Source organism: Phocoena phocoena, chromosome 4 (genome assembly GCF_963924675.1).
Source record: "Phocoena phocoena chromosome 4, mPhoPho1.1, whole genome shotgun sequence".
NCBI lineage: Eukaryota > Metazoa > Chordata > Mammalia > Artiodactyla > Phocoenidae > Phocoena > Phocoena phocoena.
This window is the reverse complement of record NC_089222.1, coordinates 93357785-93372991: the sequence shown is the minus strand read 5'-3', so window position 1 is coordinate 93372991 and position 15207 is coordinate 93357785. Positions and strand designations below refer to the sequence as shown.

The 15207-nt window shown below is 39.7% G+C and overlaps 1 protein-coding gene across 6 annotated transcripts in view; it reads right to left on the bottom strand.

The window, feature by feature from the left end:
* The window catches only part of CBLB (Cbl proto-oncogene B), a 212187-nt gene extending 197834 nt beyond the window's left edge, over window positions 1–14353 (bottom strand). For 3 of the 6 annotated variants that reach the window (XM_065876494.1, XM_065876498.1, XM_065876497.1), the window contains exon 1: window positions 12367–12543. In XM_065876494.1, the coding sequence (XP_065732566.1) occupies window positions 12367–12534 (168 nt within the window). In that variant the 5' untranslated portion in view covers window positions 12535–12543. Of the gene's footprint in view, window positions 1–12366; window positions 12551–14309 lie in introns of those variants that run through there. The other 3 variants (XM_065876492.1, XM_065876493.1, XM_065876496.1) reach the window with 2 other exon arrangements.
* Between the last annotated feature and the right edge of the window lie 854 nt (window positions 14354–15207).

Sequence of the window (15207 nt, the reverse complement as noted above, 5' to 3'; positions counted from 1 at the left end):
TTATTATATAGCACTAACAGTCTCTTTTTTAAACAAAAATGAGGTAATGGGCCTCATCTGCTGGCCCATTTTAACATCTCACATTCAGAGATTGTTTTCCCAGCTAAAGCTCTTTGATAGATTTTAATTTACGTTTTGGTGTATTGTTCCCAAACCATGAGAAGACTAAAAACAGGTGCTCTTTTAATAACGGAATTATTAAGTAGTAAATGGGTGTCAGGTCAGAACAAGTCTTTTCCACCTCTTCACATTACATCCCAGGCCTAGAAACACATGTTACATAACGGTTCAGTCATTTCATCAGGTGCCACCCAACGGCTGGGGCGTTCAGGGCTGCCTGCATAACCATACCTTCTGCTAGCATGAAAAGGTAGTAATTCTACTACTACATTCACTTCTTTCTACATGTTCATGTGATTTAGTCATAAGTAATTTTACCCATCTCTCACTCTTACCTCTCCAATCACAGCATAAAGAACCATCCAATTAAACGACTGTTTAAATAAACTCATTGGGAATTGCACAAGTGTGTACATAGTGTAAAGGCACACACTCTTACAAAAGGCAATATGTACACATCAAAGCAGAGTTACTGAGAAGCTCATGAAGCATAAGCTTGAGGGTCCCTCAGACACTTGGCCCTCTTCTAAAGGTCTCGTCATACATTTTTTTTGTAAAGTTTTCAAGAGCAAGATATTTTACACACAATTAGTTAAGATTTCTGTATTTTTCCCAGTGCAACATCCCTTCTGTCAAACTTAACCTTCTGCTGGGTGGCACTGAAGGAGCTGGGGGCATTTCTGGAGTCTGGCTAATGGGAATTTGAGTTGAAATACACTTGGTTTGGCTTTGGTGGAAGGTACATGTAAGGAACGCAGTCACTTCTGGAACTAGTTAAATCACTGTCAGCAATTGTGATGAAAGAATGGCTTCGGGAATATTTCAAGTGTTCATGGTGCTGACCAGCCCAGCACAGGAGCAGGAAGGTCACGTTTAAATTTCGTAATTTGAATGTGTCCAATGGTACCCAGAATTGGAGGCATACGTGGGCAATGGAAGAGAATCAAAGTGCAAAGTGTACAGAGGGCTTCCCTGGTGGCACAGTGGTTAAGAATCTGCCTGCCAATGCAGGGGACACAGTTTCGAGCCCTGGTGCAGGAAGATCCCACATGCCGCGGAGCAACTAAGCCCGTGCGTCACAACTACTGAGCCTGCGCTCTAGAGCCCGAGAACCACCACAACTGAAGCCCGCGCACCTAGAGCCCGTGCTCTGCAACAAAGAGTAGCCCCCACTCACGGCAACTAGAGAAAGCCCACGCGCAGCAACGAACACCCAATGAAGCCAAAAATAAATAAATAAATAAAATAAATTTTAAAAAATAGTAAGTGTACAGAGTCTAGATTATTTCTCTGATGTTTGTGGACTTAACCATTTCTTTTAATGGTCTTTCTTTTCATACCCAATTTTGTATTTGTACTTTTTTCTTTAAAAGGACCACTCTAAATTTCAGGTTCCACAAAAACATGGATCCACTTTTGGGTACTCATAAAAGTGCCCCGGCCAAATGAAAAAGAGCTGAACATTAATAATTTCAAGAACCACAAACACAATAAATCAAGGAAATGACAAATGAAAAAGTACTCTTAAACTTACTTTCTCACTTGCTTCCTTTGAGAAATGACCATATCTTTTGTGGGGGAAAAAAGTCTGGCTCAAACTATCAAGCATCAGCCCCTCATTTAAGACAACCATTTCTCACATTAACTAAGGGCGCATTTCTCACATTAACTAAGTGTACTCCACTTTGTACACAGTGCCTAAAGCAGAACTGTCTAGCATACAGTACAGAACTAATAAATGGATGTATAGATGGTTGGTTGATTGATTCTGAAAGTCTTTATATGTATGTTTACACACAGATGTTATTATATTACTTCCTTATTTTCATGATTGAACTATATAATAGTTATAATAGTATTTTCTCCCCTAAAGACAGATGAAGTCCCAAATATATCAATGATTTAACAAATCTTGCTTGAAACAAGATGGTTTTTCAATTCTTAAAACTAAAAGATAATATCACGAGTACACACAAATTTCAAAAGTATCACCACCAACATCCTACAGCAGGCAGTTTAATTTCAGCAACATAAAACTTGGTACAACATGTCGCAGACTGATAAATTATTAACTTGTAGTTAGGGGGCTAGGCAACTTCAAATTCATTTCCTCCAACTGGTGAATTTTTTAACTGATAAATAAAAATATTTTTCAGACATTCCAAATCACTGTTCTTTAATAGATTCTTTTAAATGGTACAGATTTTTAATTTACTATATGCTACCTCGCCTTTTTCTCATTTGTTTTATTTAAATTAAAATTCTATCTGAGTATTGATTTATTCAGTAAAATTGTTTGAATAACTACTATATACCAGGTACTGAGCTTAGTGCCAGGAAATTATAGATGACTAGAGCATACTTCATGCCTCAAGGACTCTGGCAGAAGAGACCTAGTTCTCTATAATTAACTTAGGAGCAATGTAATTCTTGCTCTAAGGGATCTTAGTGAAGATCCTGTCCAATCCATTCATTTTTCAGATAAAGAAACTAAGAACTACAAAGATTAAGGCGACTATTGAAAAATCATTAATCCAACACAAGTGTCTGCATCTTATGAATCTCAGCCTGATCTTCCTTCTAACTATATCACAATTTAATTAGAATTAGGCATATAACTAATGATCCCTGGCTAAACTCATTTACATTTTTATTTTACTCCATTTGCAAATTTACAGGAACTTGAGGACCCATTTGTTAATTCTACAAACGTTTATATGTCAGGCATTGTTTCGGGCCCTATGGAGTACAGCAATGAATAAATCACACACCTGTCCTCAAGGAGTGTTCTAGTGAAAAAGACTGGTGGCTTAGAAAAGAATGACAGGAGAATCAGAGTGCTATAATGGAGGAGACTACAAAGTGCTAGAGGAGGAATGAAGCAGACACGTCTACGTGGCAGGGCCATGAAAGGCATACCTAAATTTGCAAAAGGAATATTCCAGGCAAAGGGATGTGCAGAGGCTTGAGAGGCCCCAGAGAGTAGGGTGTGTGAAGAGCAGTCAGTGCAGTCATTCTAAAAGGTGGGGGCATAGGAGCCCCTGGGTGAGTGGAATGAGGAGATCTTCAATAGGCTCGAGTCAGTTCATCAAGGCCTTTGTAGGCCACACAGTTTTTCTAAATCTGCACTTGGGCAAGTGCAATATAAAATGCTGAACTACTACTGCATGCCGCTGACTGGGCAGTTCATCAGTTGGATTAGTATTAAACTGTGATTTTTGTCAACTCTTGCCGAAAATTGCCGAAAATGAATAACCCTATGCCAGGACTATGACTTCCTAGCAGGTCAAATTCAATTCAATTCAATAAATATTTATTGAGTGCCTGCTATGTGCAAGGAACTGCAAAAGCCAGGGTGAGAAAAATTGCTTTTCCAAAACCAGTATTTTAAGGAGAAAAATCAAGCTCACCATTTAAGGTTCAAGTTCAGATTCGAATGAGTCAGACTTCTAGAAATATCGAAGTCACTCCCTAGAATGAAAGCGGGTCCCAACACAGGAGAGCTTTCACAAAGAACACATCTACAGTCACATTACACACTGATGGACTTTTTAGGGCACCAACTGGTACATTAAAGGATTGGTTCATTACTCTTTGCTTTTGAACTAAAAGGTAAAACATTTAATATTGGAATTGGGCTAAAAATTCCATTATAGTCATTGGCTCAAAGGATTTTAGAGTTAAAGAGGACCTTGGAGGTCACCAAGACCAACTCCTTACTTGTTACATAACAATACTTAAACACAGAAATGGAACCTAGTTAAGTTTACTGCTCAGAACCCTGCTGTCTGGACTTACAAGTCAGGCACTCTCTCCATAACAGTAGACAACTGCCTGATGTATTTCTTGAAAATGTATTTAAAGATTTTTAGGGCTTCCCTGGTGGCGCAGTGGTTGTGAGTACGCCTGCCGATGCAGGGGACGTGGGTTCGTGCCCCGGTCTGGGAGGATCCCACATGCCACAGAGCGGCTGGGCCCGTGAGCTATGGCCGCTGAGCCTGCAAGTCCGGAGCCTGTGCTCCGCAACGGGAGAGGCCACAACGGTGGGAGGCCCGCGAACCGCAAAAAAAAAAAAAAAGATTTTTAAGTAGACCTCTCTGTATATGTCTATATATGTATCGTCTCACATACATAAAAATAATATATTTTATATTTAATATGGCACTACATGTGTATTTCAGTAAATACATGAATATGTATTCACATACATAAAATATATATTCAACCATATCAAAGCAAAGGCACAAATATAAACACAGGATTTACTAGGGCTACAAGAATCTTCAAAGCCATTAATTATTCTGGAACACTCTTGCATTTAAACAGTTTCCTGAATGTGCTTTAATTAAAATTTCCAGCCAAAAGGTAACAAAGAAGTATTAAGTCAGCTAACATATTTTCTGCAAACAAGGTTCAAACCAGACCCTGAAACCTATGAAAGAAATTCTACTGAAGCAAATGGAAACTTCAACAGTAAGGAATTGTGCGCATACCATAAAAGACTTTCATTATAAAACACACCTCACCTCATGGAGCATTCAGTTATATTAAATCATGTATTGTATCTGCGAAATGAAATATCCCATTTTTTAAAGACAGTATGGGAAGCCTGAAAGAATCCCTTGTTTGTGCTCCTCAGGTAACTGCTGTAAGAGATTCCTTATTGCAGTTACTTAAAAATATGTCATTATGACAAAAAGTATCTGTGAGTTCTTTGGGTTCTTTACAGTTTAGTTCAGCAAATCACACCACTAAGTATATAAAAGCATAAAAACTTATACAGCATAAAATTTAAAAAATATAAAAATAAAGCAGAACTCTTTCTACATAGAATATTAATTGGGCAAAACAAGAAGGTTAGCATGTAACTGGTTACGAGTCTAGAAATTAATCATAGCAGGATTTGGGGGAAACTACCAATTCTTTTATGGTTTTCAAAGAAGGTTTCAAAGAAGAAAGACACCTTTAACCTTTATAACCTTTTATAACCTTTATAACCTCTTTATAACATTTTTATTGTTATAAGAAGCACCATTAAATAACTGACTAGTTGTAATTAAGATGTCAATTGTGTATTCATTTGTTCACATATCTATCTTACTGGTCTATCTCCATCACCTAATGTAGGATCTTGCATATAGTAGATGCGCAATAAATATCTGATGGAGGAAAGGAGGAAAGGAACAAGTTAAGGAAGAACCTCTCAGAAGTAAAGTAATATTACAAACAGGATGTCCATACCTATATTGAATAAACCTGTCTAAAAATGAATACAAAGCTTGGGAAAGAACTTGATCATTTCAAATATAGGGGGTAAAGATCCTTTTGATTTACTTCTCTTGGAAAGAGGAAGATTCAAGCAGCGTGCCTGAATCTTCATACTATAAACATAGGCATCAGAACCAAACAAACCTGGGATCTAGCCCTGCCAGTTACTAGCTTTACAACCGTGGGCCAGTTTCTTCTTCTGGAAACCATGAAAACTTCTAAAGATGTTACAAATTCTCAGAAGAGGAAATATAAAGTGCTCTGCACAATACCTGACACATACTGGGCACTGGCAACTTTTTAGGATATCTTCACCTTCCATATTATACCACAACATGGCAAAATCCCTGCAGGTTTTGCAAAGATGTGAGAATTAGACCAAGGGCACTGGCCGCCTTGTTGGAGATCATTAAGAGTTCTGTTTTTAGTTCCTAAAGTTTGTTATATATACTACCTGAAATCCTTAAAAACTCTCCTGTTTTGTACAGAATAGGAGCAGATAAGGCTAATAAGCCCAGGTCACTACTCCTGATTTGGAATCAGTACATAGGTACTCAGCTGATCTGGAATCATTTGAAAGGTAGAATACTTAAGAACTATTTTTTGTAATTCCTATTAGAAAACAGTGTGAGCTTAACAATTATTTAAATGTTAATATGTTAAAAAGCTAAAAATTTAGTCGGATATTTTCAAAATGCTTCTTTAAGTACTAGGAGAAAATCAGCACTTACAAATACATTTAAAAATATCTTAAATATATGCCCAAGCAGAGTAGATAAAAACAGCATTGTGGCATCATCTAAGTCACAGCATGTTTTTAAGGTGATCTTAATATAAAGGCTCAGGACTGATTTCCATTTCAATTTTTTACTTATTTATGCACTTAATTGCTATAAAGCTAGTTTAAATATATATTGTTTATTCTATAATATACAATTTTAAAACATGATTTAGACGTTACGAATGTTACAAGTTAAATCACTTCTTGACAACCCAACATAAAATTTAAAAATTCCCCAAAACTTCTCTGTATATTTTCTTACTTCCCTCTTATCTAAGTGGAAGTTTCAGTTATCTACCAAGGATTACCCTTCTACTTCTTCTTAGCCTCTCCTTCTCACATTGTAATCCAGGATGCCACTTCATCAATTATTTCTTCTTCCCTTACATCTTAAATCACTCCCTACCTACACTCCTTCCCCTAAATCCGTGAACTTCTCCAATAGCACCTACACACAAAGTTATGCTCTGCTCAAACCCTCAAGCTATCTATCAGAACTTTCTTTCTTTACACTAGTTGTCCCAGTTCTAGAACAATTTTTAAATAATCCACATACGCGTTTTCATCTAGCTGTCACATAAGCAAAACTACACTGAAAGATCAACAATGGACTCGACTCGAGACATTCAATGACTTCTTGAACTTTCATTCGGCTTGGTTTTCTCCATTTGAACTTGGTTTTCTCAGACTTTGAAACTAGATCCTCATTAAAGCTATCTCTACTCAGGAAATCAGTATGCTCTCATTCTTTTCCTATCTGTCTCATCACTGTTCTTTGCAGGATTCCCTTTCCTTCACTGCCATCTAATTATAGATACACACCGGATACAGCCGAGAATTCCAATCTCTAACTTTTTCTCCACCTCTCACCTTCTATTCTGCCCTCCAACTCTCTTGTTGTTCTATAGCTTGAAATGCTGCTTCTATGGGCATATCTACCAAACATATATCTCTAGTTTCAACTTCTCTCTTTAACTGCACATTCAATTTTCTGACTTCAAAATGGATTTCACTCTGGCAAGTCAAACTCGACATGGCCAAAAAACAAACTTATCATGCACCAGCCCCCAAGCTTCCTCTTTTTCTTCCTATGTACCTTACCTCATTAAGGGCATCACTGCCTTTAGAGTCAACTAAGCTGAAAACCTCAAGAATCACTTTCACTTCAACTTCTTGTTCATCCTCTATCTCTGAAGGGTCACCAGGACCTTAGATTTTACTCCAAAATACCTCCCACGTTTGAACCAACACTTGCTTAATCTACTGTCAATTCTCTAACTCAGCCCTTCGTTATTTCTTGCGCAGTCTGTTTTAATTCCTCTTGATCATTATTCCTACTTTTAAGGGTTTCTTTTTGTCTCTTAATTCATCCTTTCTAGAGTCAAGACAGTAATTTACCACAGCATAGCCTTGACTTTCTCTCACTCTGCTCAAACATCTCAGTGTTTCTCGGCCTACCAAATAAAGTCCAAATTCCTTGACAAAACAGTCAAAGCCTCTTCATCTTTCTCCAACTAACCTTCTTTCACTCAGCAATCTCCCTTTACTCATCATTCCTTCTGTCTGATGTGTCCTCACTTCACTGGAATCCAAAGCATCCTCTAAAAAATAGCTGGATAATACCTCCACTATGCTGCATTCTACACCAACTTTTCACCCCAGCAAGCAACACATCTACCAGATGCTGTGTTACAGCACTTTATTTACACCGTATTACAGCACTTAACTACACCCTACAGGATAACATGGTTATCTATGATTCTCTATCTTTCCATACTTAGGACATGATAAATGAATGATGAAATAAATAGATAGCATAGAAAGCAACTCTGAAAGAAAGGAAGAAATTGATTCAAAATCTGAATGGTTAAAATTCTATAGGATTTAAAAGATAATAACTGATTAAGGCTTCTGCTAAATGTGTGCTCCATATCACACAGATAAAAACCCAGGGAACTCTTGGGAGGATTCCTTTAAATCTTTTACTTTATCCAAAAGCTTTACCTAGAAGTGATAAGAGGCAAACTTTGGGATCACTCCATTTATCTAAGCACAAATCAGAATCTAACTCAGTAGTAAACAAAATAAGCCAGACACGTAATGTGTTACCATATCAAGGTCTACTAGGGCCCATGATTCTGCTAATATAGAACAACCTAACTAAGGAAAAAGAAATATGTGAAGAATAATTCAAATAAATGATATTCCCTGTTCCAAGGGCCCAAGGACAGTGATATTCTCAAACCGAACAAACATAAACAATAGGCATCCTAAACCTAAATGTTATTCCACATGCAATATTTTTCAGAGGTGTGAGTAATTCAACTCAGAAGAGAATACTTACTCTTATTTTTTAATAGCTGCATATAATTTAAGCATTTTTGATTGACAAACTTTAAAATATATTATGGTTGAAGTGAAATTATAAAGATAGAGAATAAATTATATTCCAAGCTTGGCAAATGTACTAAATGTACTGAGGGTTAAAAGCAGGAAAAGGCTGTTTGGTATCATCACTTTTTAAATGTTTTTAAAACTCTTTCGGTAATGTAATTTCAAATGAATGACAAGGACAGCAAGACAAAAACGTAGGCAGGTACTCAACTTGCTTTGCTCTTTAGCATCAATTAATTACTCTTTAGTTTCCTGAACATCCATGTACGCTCAGTACATTCAGTATCTATTAGATGGAAAACTGTTTCTTCTACTTTCCATCACCTGGCTAAGATGCTTGTGAAAACCATGTGCAGGAACCTCACATTAATAAATCATCATTCCTACCATACTGATTAGCAATCATTTCCTTACCCTCACCACAGCATTTCCAACAAGAGTACAATAATGCTATTCCTAAAGGCAGTGGCCAGCAGAATCCAGACAGACAACAGTCTGAGCAGTGGCCAGAAAAACAAGACAGATGTTCTCGACTGCTCCCACTGTACTTTGTATAGGTCTGTATTACAGCCCCTTCCATACTACATGGCAATTATCCACTTACATGCCTGGCTCTGATGCTGGTCTCTGAGCTCCATGACAGGTCAAGGGCAGAGTTATATCTTGTATAGCTTTGCATCCCCAGGTAATAAGCACTTCATAGAAACACAGTAGGTCCTCAAGAAATGTTTAAGTGTTTAAGAACCTCCATCTCTGTAAGAGCTTTGGAACAGACTCCACATTTCAGGTGTATTTGAACCTTGCTGTGTATTCATGAGTAATAGTTCTGTCACTATATCAAACAGGCAACTACTGACCTGAAGAGTTTGGGGTCAGCTATTGACTTACACTACATGTAGAACTAAAACCAGAAAATATGCCTAAATGAGATGCTTTGGGATATGCTACTATTCTTTTTCTCAATAAATGCACTCTGCTAAGTCTGTGCCACTGATGTTTTCTTACAAAACACTTTACATCTTACAAGGAACACAGCTGAGCAATTACTCCCTCCCACTCTCAGTGACCTTGTATAGAAAGCCTGCCCTCTGAAAACATAACAATTAGTTGGAACTGGAATTTCAGTTGACTGTTTTAAATTCTAGAGGCCAGGGAATGGTGTAACTACACATTTCCCCTACAGTCTAAGACTGTTTCACTGCCCTGTGAGATGTTGTTTTACTTTATAAGTGGCTGAGACGACATACTGTACTTGGAGTTTGTTTACAATTTTACACTTCTAAGGTTTGACCTTGTTGCAGAGGCTTCATAAAGAAAAAATGCCAAATGCTTAACCTTGCCTTTTACATAACTACCAGTTAGATTTGAAAGTTACTATTTTCTGTTATTCAGAAGCTAAACTCCTACTATTGCAGTTATTTTACAAAACAGGTAATGTGTCAAGGGATTCACTTTGGGACTAATAATAAAGTTCCTGATGTAATCACCAGGACAGTGTTGATATCATGAACCACTTCCTTCACCACTGACAAGGCAGGAAAGACAAACACATGTGGGTGATCCTTCTGCATTACACAATTAAATAAAATAGACTTTCCAAATAGTAATTATCAATGCTTTTTTATTACTGTGAGATAGAGTAGCGATAAACATACTGAACTCTTCTAAAATGATTTATATGGTTTCCCTCCACAAAGCCCACGAATGCATTCATAAATGAACACAACAATTTTCAGCCTTGACAAATAATGAAGACAAATAGGGAAAGCCACACAATGCACCTCTGGCCAACACCGATACCCGCATTCCACTAAGCAGAGACTTTAGGTAGTAGATTTCCTTGTGAGTCAAGTTTCTCAATTGGAGAGGCTAAACACAAACCCGTGAAAGGGTTAACAAAACAAACAATGGCAGAAGCTTAACTATCAAATAACCATCTATTTTACCATACTCTATGGTGAAATAATTAAAAGAGGAGAAAACTTAGGTTAACAATCGGTTACAGACCAAAATTACACACACGTTTTTTAATGTTTCAAAAATAATGACTCTATATTACCTACAGTTTACCACTTCTTATATAAATCTTTTTCATTTGATGTTCTAACATTTACTCACAATTGTACAGATTCTGACAACTCAAAGGGGTGGGGAGAGAGGAGCAGCTCCCTGGTAGAATCTGACCCATTTTTGCCCACTCATATAACAGATAAGTTAAAGAAAAACCTTGAATCTCCTTCTCTTATGCCCAACTAATGGTTCAGGCATGAGAGTGACCTTAAACTGCTTACTCCTTAGAAAAGCAAAGACAGCTAGTATTGTGCCTGTCAAATATATACAATTTTTCCAACTGCATGCCCCTCATTCTTAAGTATCCAATGTTAAAATCAAAACCTGACCTCAAGCAGCAAGTTGCAATGTTCTGACACTATGACATCATTCTGTCTGGAGCACTCTAATATCACAATTTGAATAAACTGGCAGAAGCTTAAATAGGTCACACTGAATCCTAAAACTAAGGATATTTATCTAACAAAAATATTCTGGCTCTGCCTTTAGCATCACCAGCCATATAACGCCAGGTCTATTGTTCATCTACCCATCTGTGCTTCTCATAAGGAGAAATGAAAATAAAGTAAATCTTATCCCCTTCCTGTATTGCTAATACCACTGACAGTGGCTTTTTGCGGCAAATATTTGAACACTGTTACAAACCAAAGTAAAGTTGACTGCTACCATATGACTTTGTGAAGGCTTTAGCACACACCTACAAAGAAATATTTTTTTAAACCTCCATTTCTGCAGTTATAAAGACATCAAGAGCCCTGCATCAACTAACTTTATAATTAGCCCCAAATATGTATGAAACAAAACCATAAGGCGCTACAAACATTTACCAATATATAGGGTACAGTACTACTGCTTCAAGAGCAAAACTATTAATTTTGCACAGCAGCATGCTACATCTTAATTATATTTATTTCATAATCCTACTTAGTAAAATAGGACACAGCTACAGTTTTCTCCATAGACCCCTGTGAAGTATTCAAGTTGCCTAGACTTCTCTGGGCACTGACAGCCAGCATTATTTCTTCTTGTAACATTGTAGTTCATCTGAAAGCAACATGCAGAAACCACAGAAGTTTCTGATACTCTCAGTCCCACCACCTCCATCATAAATTTTCCTTTCACAATAAACAATGTGCAATCAAAAAGGTTTCCTGTTTCAAAATGGAATAGATGAAAGAAACTGTAACTCTATCATTAACAACAGCAAAAAAGTTCCTTAATGAAGATGAATTCTCAAAGATGAAAATGGAAACTCTCAAACACTGCTTCCTCACTTAAGGACAAATCTGGTTCTTTCCCCAGTTATCATTCTCAGCGTCATACATTGTGGTTGTCATGAGTGGTCCGTCAGAGACTTTTCTTAAATTACTTGTATACAGTCTTTTTTTATCTAACAGCAAGACAACCTTACATAAAATGTAACAAACACATCCGAATTATTCTATGCCATGCACCAACAAAGATCAGCCAACAGTAAAAACTTTGCATGTCTGAGTCATGTAGAGGAACTTTGAACCTTGAAGAGTAGGACAAAAGGTAAAAAAACAAGTCTTAGCTCTGAACCCAACTTTTCTAAACACCCAGAGCAGATATAAGAAAGATGGTCAATCCAAAGCAAAAGATTGTTGTTACAACAAAAATTAGTATTAAGTAACAGTACAAATAAAACTGGAGAAACCAGCCACATCCAGGGTCAACCCTGCTGTGTACAGACACGGTCAGACAAAACTTACCACTTTGTCCATGAGTTTCCAAGTTTTCTCCACAGTCCTGCGATCTGCTGCTGCTTGCTTAGGGGGTCCAACTGCATCTTGAATAGCATCAATAATACCCAAAATTCGTCCTTTTCGGGGGTTTCCTCCTCGACCACCAGGGTTTCTGCCATTCATAGAATTTGCCATCTGGAATCTTAGTTCTCTGAAAGGGAAATTTAAAAAAAAAAAAAAAAGTTAGTTGGTCATGAAAATATTTACCCAACAGAAAACAGGTTAACTTGTACACACTACATACTCCTCCATCAGTGAGAACAAAATCCAGGGCCCCAGGTTCAACTTTTCAATAGCGTGTGAATTTACACTCTCAATCTTTACACACAACAAACAGGTTTAGTAGCAATGACCTTAGATTTGTTTTTGGAACACTAAGAGTTAAAGATGCAAGTAATGAAGGCTTGATTAATACCAAACTCATAACAATAAAAACATATAGATTTCCTCCAACTAGATAAGAACACACTGTTCTGTTTTTCCCCTCCCTGCCTTAATCCCAATTCAAAAGACTAGAACTGAAGCCCCTAGAAAATATTTTGGAAGCCTCCCTCAAAAGCCGCACTTTCACTCTGTTAGATTTCGTCAAGTTATATAAACGTAAAGATACTTCTACAGGAGCTTAAGGGGCACGTCTGCTGTCAACAAAGGCTTAGGACTTGGATTTTACCCGCTAAAACCACCAACTACGGACTCATGAACATGGACACACGAACACACAGTTCTTCAGCCAACGCGGTTGAGGAGTTGCGCCCAAGTTAAGAGCCATATAAACCAACACACAAATAACCCATTTTAAAAGAGAATGAGAAACTGACAAGAGCGGGCACAGAAAGGAGGAGAGAGTTCACTTCTTTCGCTCCTCGCCTCTGGTCTCATCCAAGTGGGGTGGGGGTAAGGGGTCCAAAGCTTTGTTTCGGGACATCTGTGCCTCCTCCCGGCTCAGGCCCCTCCCCTGCCACTCTCGGATCACAGCTGGGGGAGGAAGGTGGACAGAGAAAGGACAAAGTATCGCCTCGCGCCTACAGCGCCCACAGCCCGGTCCGTCTCGGGCGCTGTGCGCTCGGCTCCCCGGGTTGCCTGCAATCCCAGCCGCCCGTCTCCCTTTACTCTCTCTTCCTCCCTCCCTGGCCCTGCCCAGGTCCGGGCTTTAAATACCCCTCTTCAAACTGTGACGGCGGCGGCGACAGCAGCTGGAAGCCGGGGCTGTCCCCTCTTCCTCTGTGGCCCGCGCCTGGCTGCCCCTGGGCCCCCAAGGCGGAAAGCAGCGTCGAGCCTCCCCCGCGCCCCCTTCCCTCCAGGCCTCTCGGCGCAGTAGCTGCCCAGAGACACGCGTGTGCGCGGGTCTGACTCTACGCGCACGAGCCCAGGGTGCGTGGGCAGCCCGGGCAGGGAGTGTGTAATTGCCGTGAAAACCCCGCTCCAGAGGAAGGAGTGACCCAGAGCACCGGCCATCGAGACAGGGAAACGCAACAATTACCGTCAAGACCAGTCCACGCCCGCTTTCCCCTCCCGCCCGACTCTCGGGGAGGCCGCGGGACGCTGCAGCAGCACTAGCCGGAGGGAAGAGACCACTCGCTCGCCACCCCACCCCTGTAGGATACACACACAGAGAGCCAGGGGCGGGGCGGGGCCGGGGGCGGGGCCTCGCGCTACGGGACCAATCCCGAGCACCCGTGCCCTACCCGACAGCGGGCGGTGCCAATGGGCGAGAGGCGCCCGTCCTCCTCGCACTACCACCCGGTCCACGTCTCCCACAGTACACAATGGCCCCAGAGGAAGGCCGGTTCGCCGCACGTCCCAAATGGAAAGGGATTCGGAGAAAAATGGCGGGACTGGACTCACCCGAGAAAGAAAGTGGAAAAGGGAAAGGAAATGAAAGAAAGGATGCAAGGCACTAGGGAATTGACCAATAAGGAGTGGGCGGGTGGGCGTGAGCGTTGGGAACCGGAGCCAAAGCGGACTCCGGCTAAAAGGCGGGACTTCCTGCTTCGCTCACTTTCCTAGTCTTTTGTTTCATAGCAACAGAGTAGTGGTTGAGAGGGTGTTGCTTCTTTACTCTGGGCGGATCCGAGGCTGAAGAATTCATCTCCCTAGGGCTGCCAAACTCTTCTACCCAGGACAGCAGCCAAACAGGTCTAAGGCATGGCTTCTAAGAGTTGACTGCCGAAAACAGAGCAAACAGTCACTCAGCTTCTAAGATGAAGTATAAGCCTTTCATAGAATAGACTAGACTAGGGTTGACACCTGATTGCCAATCAAAACTTCCTAAATTTCTGAGTGTGTTTCCCTTTTACTGTTAGTTTTAAAGAATTGCTGATCAAACATCAGGTTGATGAAAAAGTAAATAGTTGACACCGCTGGCCAAATTGTCTCTACTAATCGTGCCAGGGCAGTGAAAGAACCAGACTATGTGGGTTGCTAATGTATACAATGTACCTTTTTATTTAGTGCAAGTTGTGTATAAATGACTGGAAAGGAAACAGCTTTTGTATTTTGTCAGTCACCTTTACTCTTATGTCTGCCATTCTCTCCCAGCGTTTGTAATCTCTCTGTGGCTCCATCCTTATGTCTTTAGAAACGTCCACATCTGGCTAATCTTAAAAGGAGAAAGCTACTGTGCTGGGATCCTTCTTTCAGCAAGATCATATTTTAAACAAATGCCTTCTATTTCTTTCTATTTAACTTCAGCCCCACCACAAGTGCTACTAACAATTGCTCTAGATTGTCATGCTTTGGAATTTTCTTTCCACCTCAGTTGGTAGTGTTGAATACACTTTACACCTTGGGCTTCTCAGGTGTCGTAAT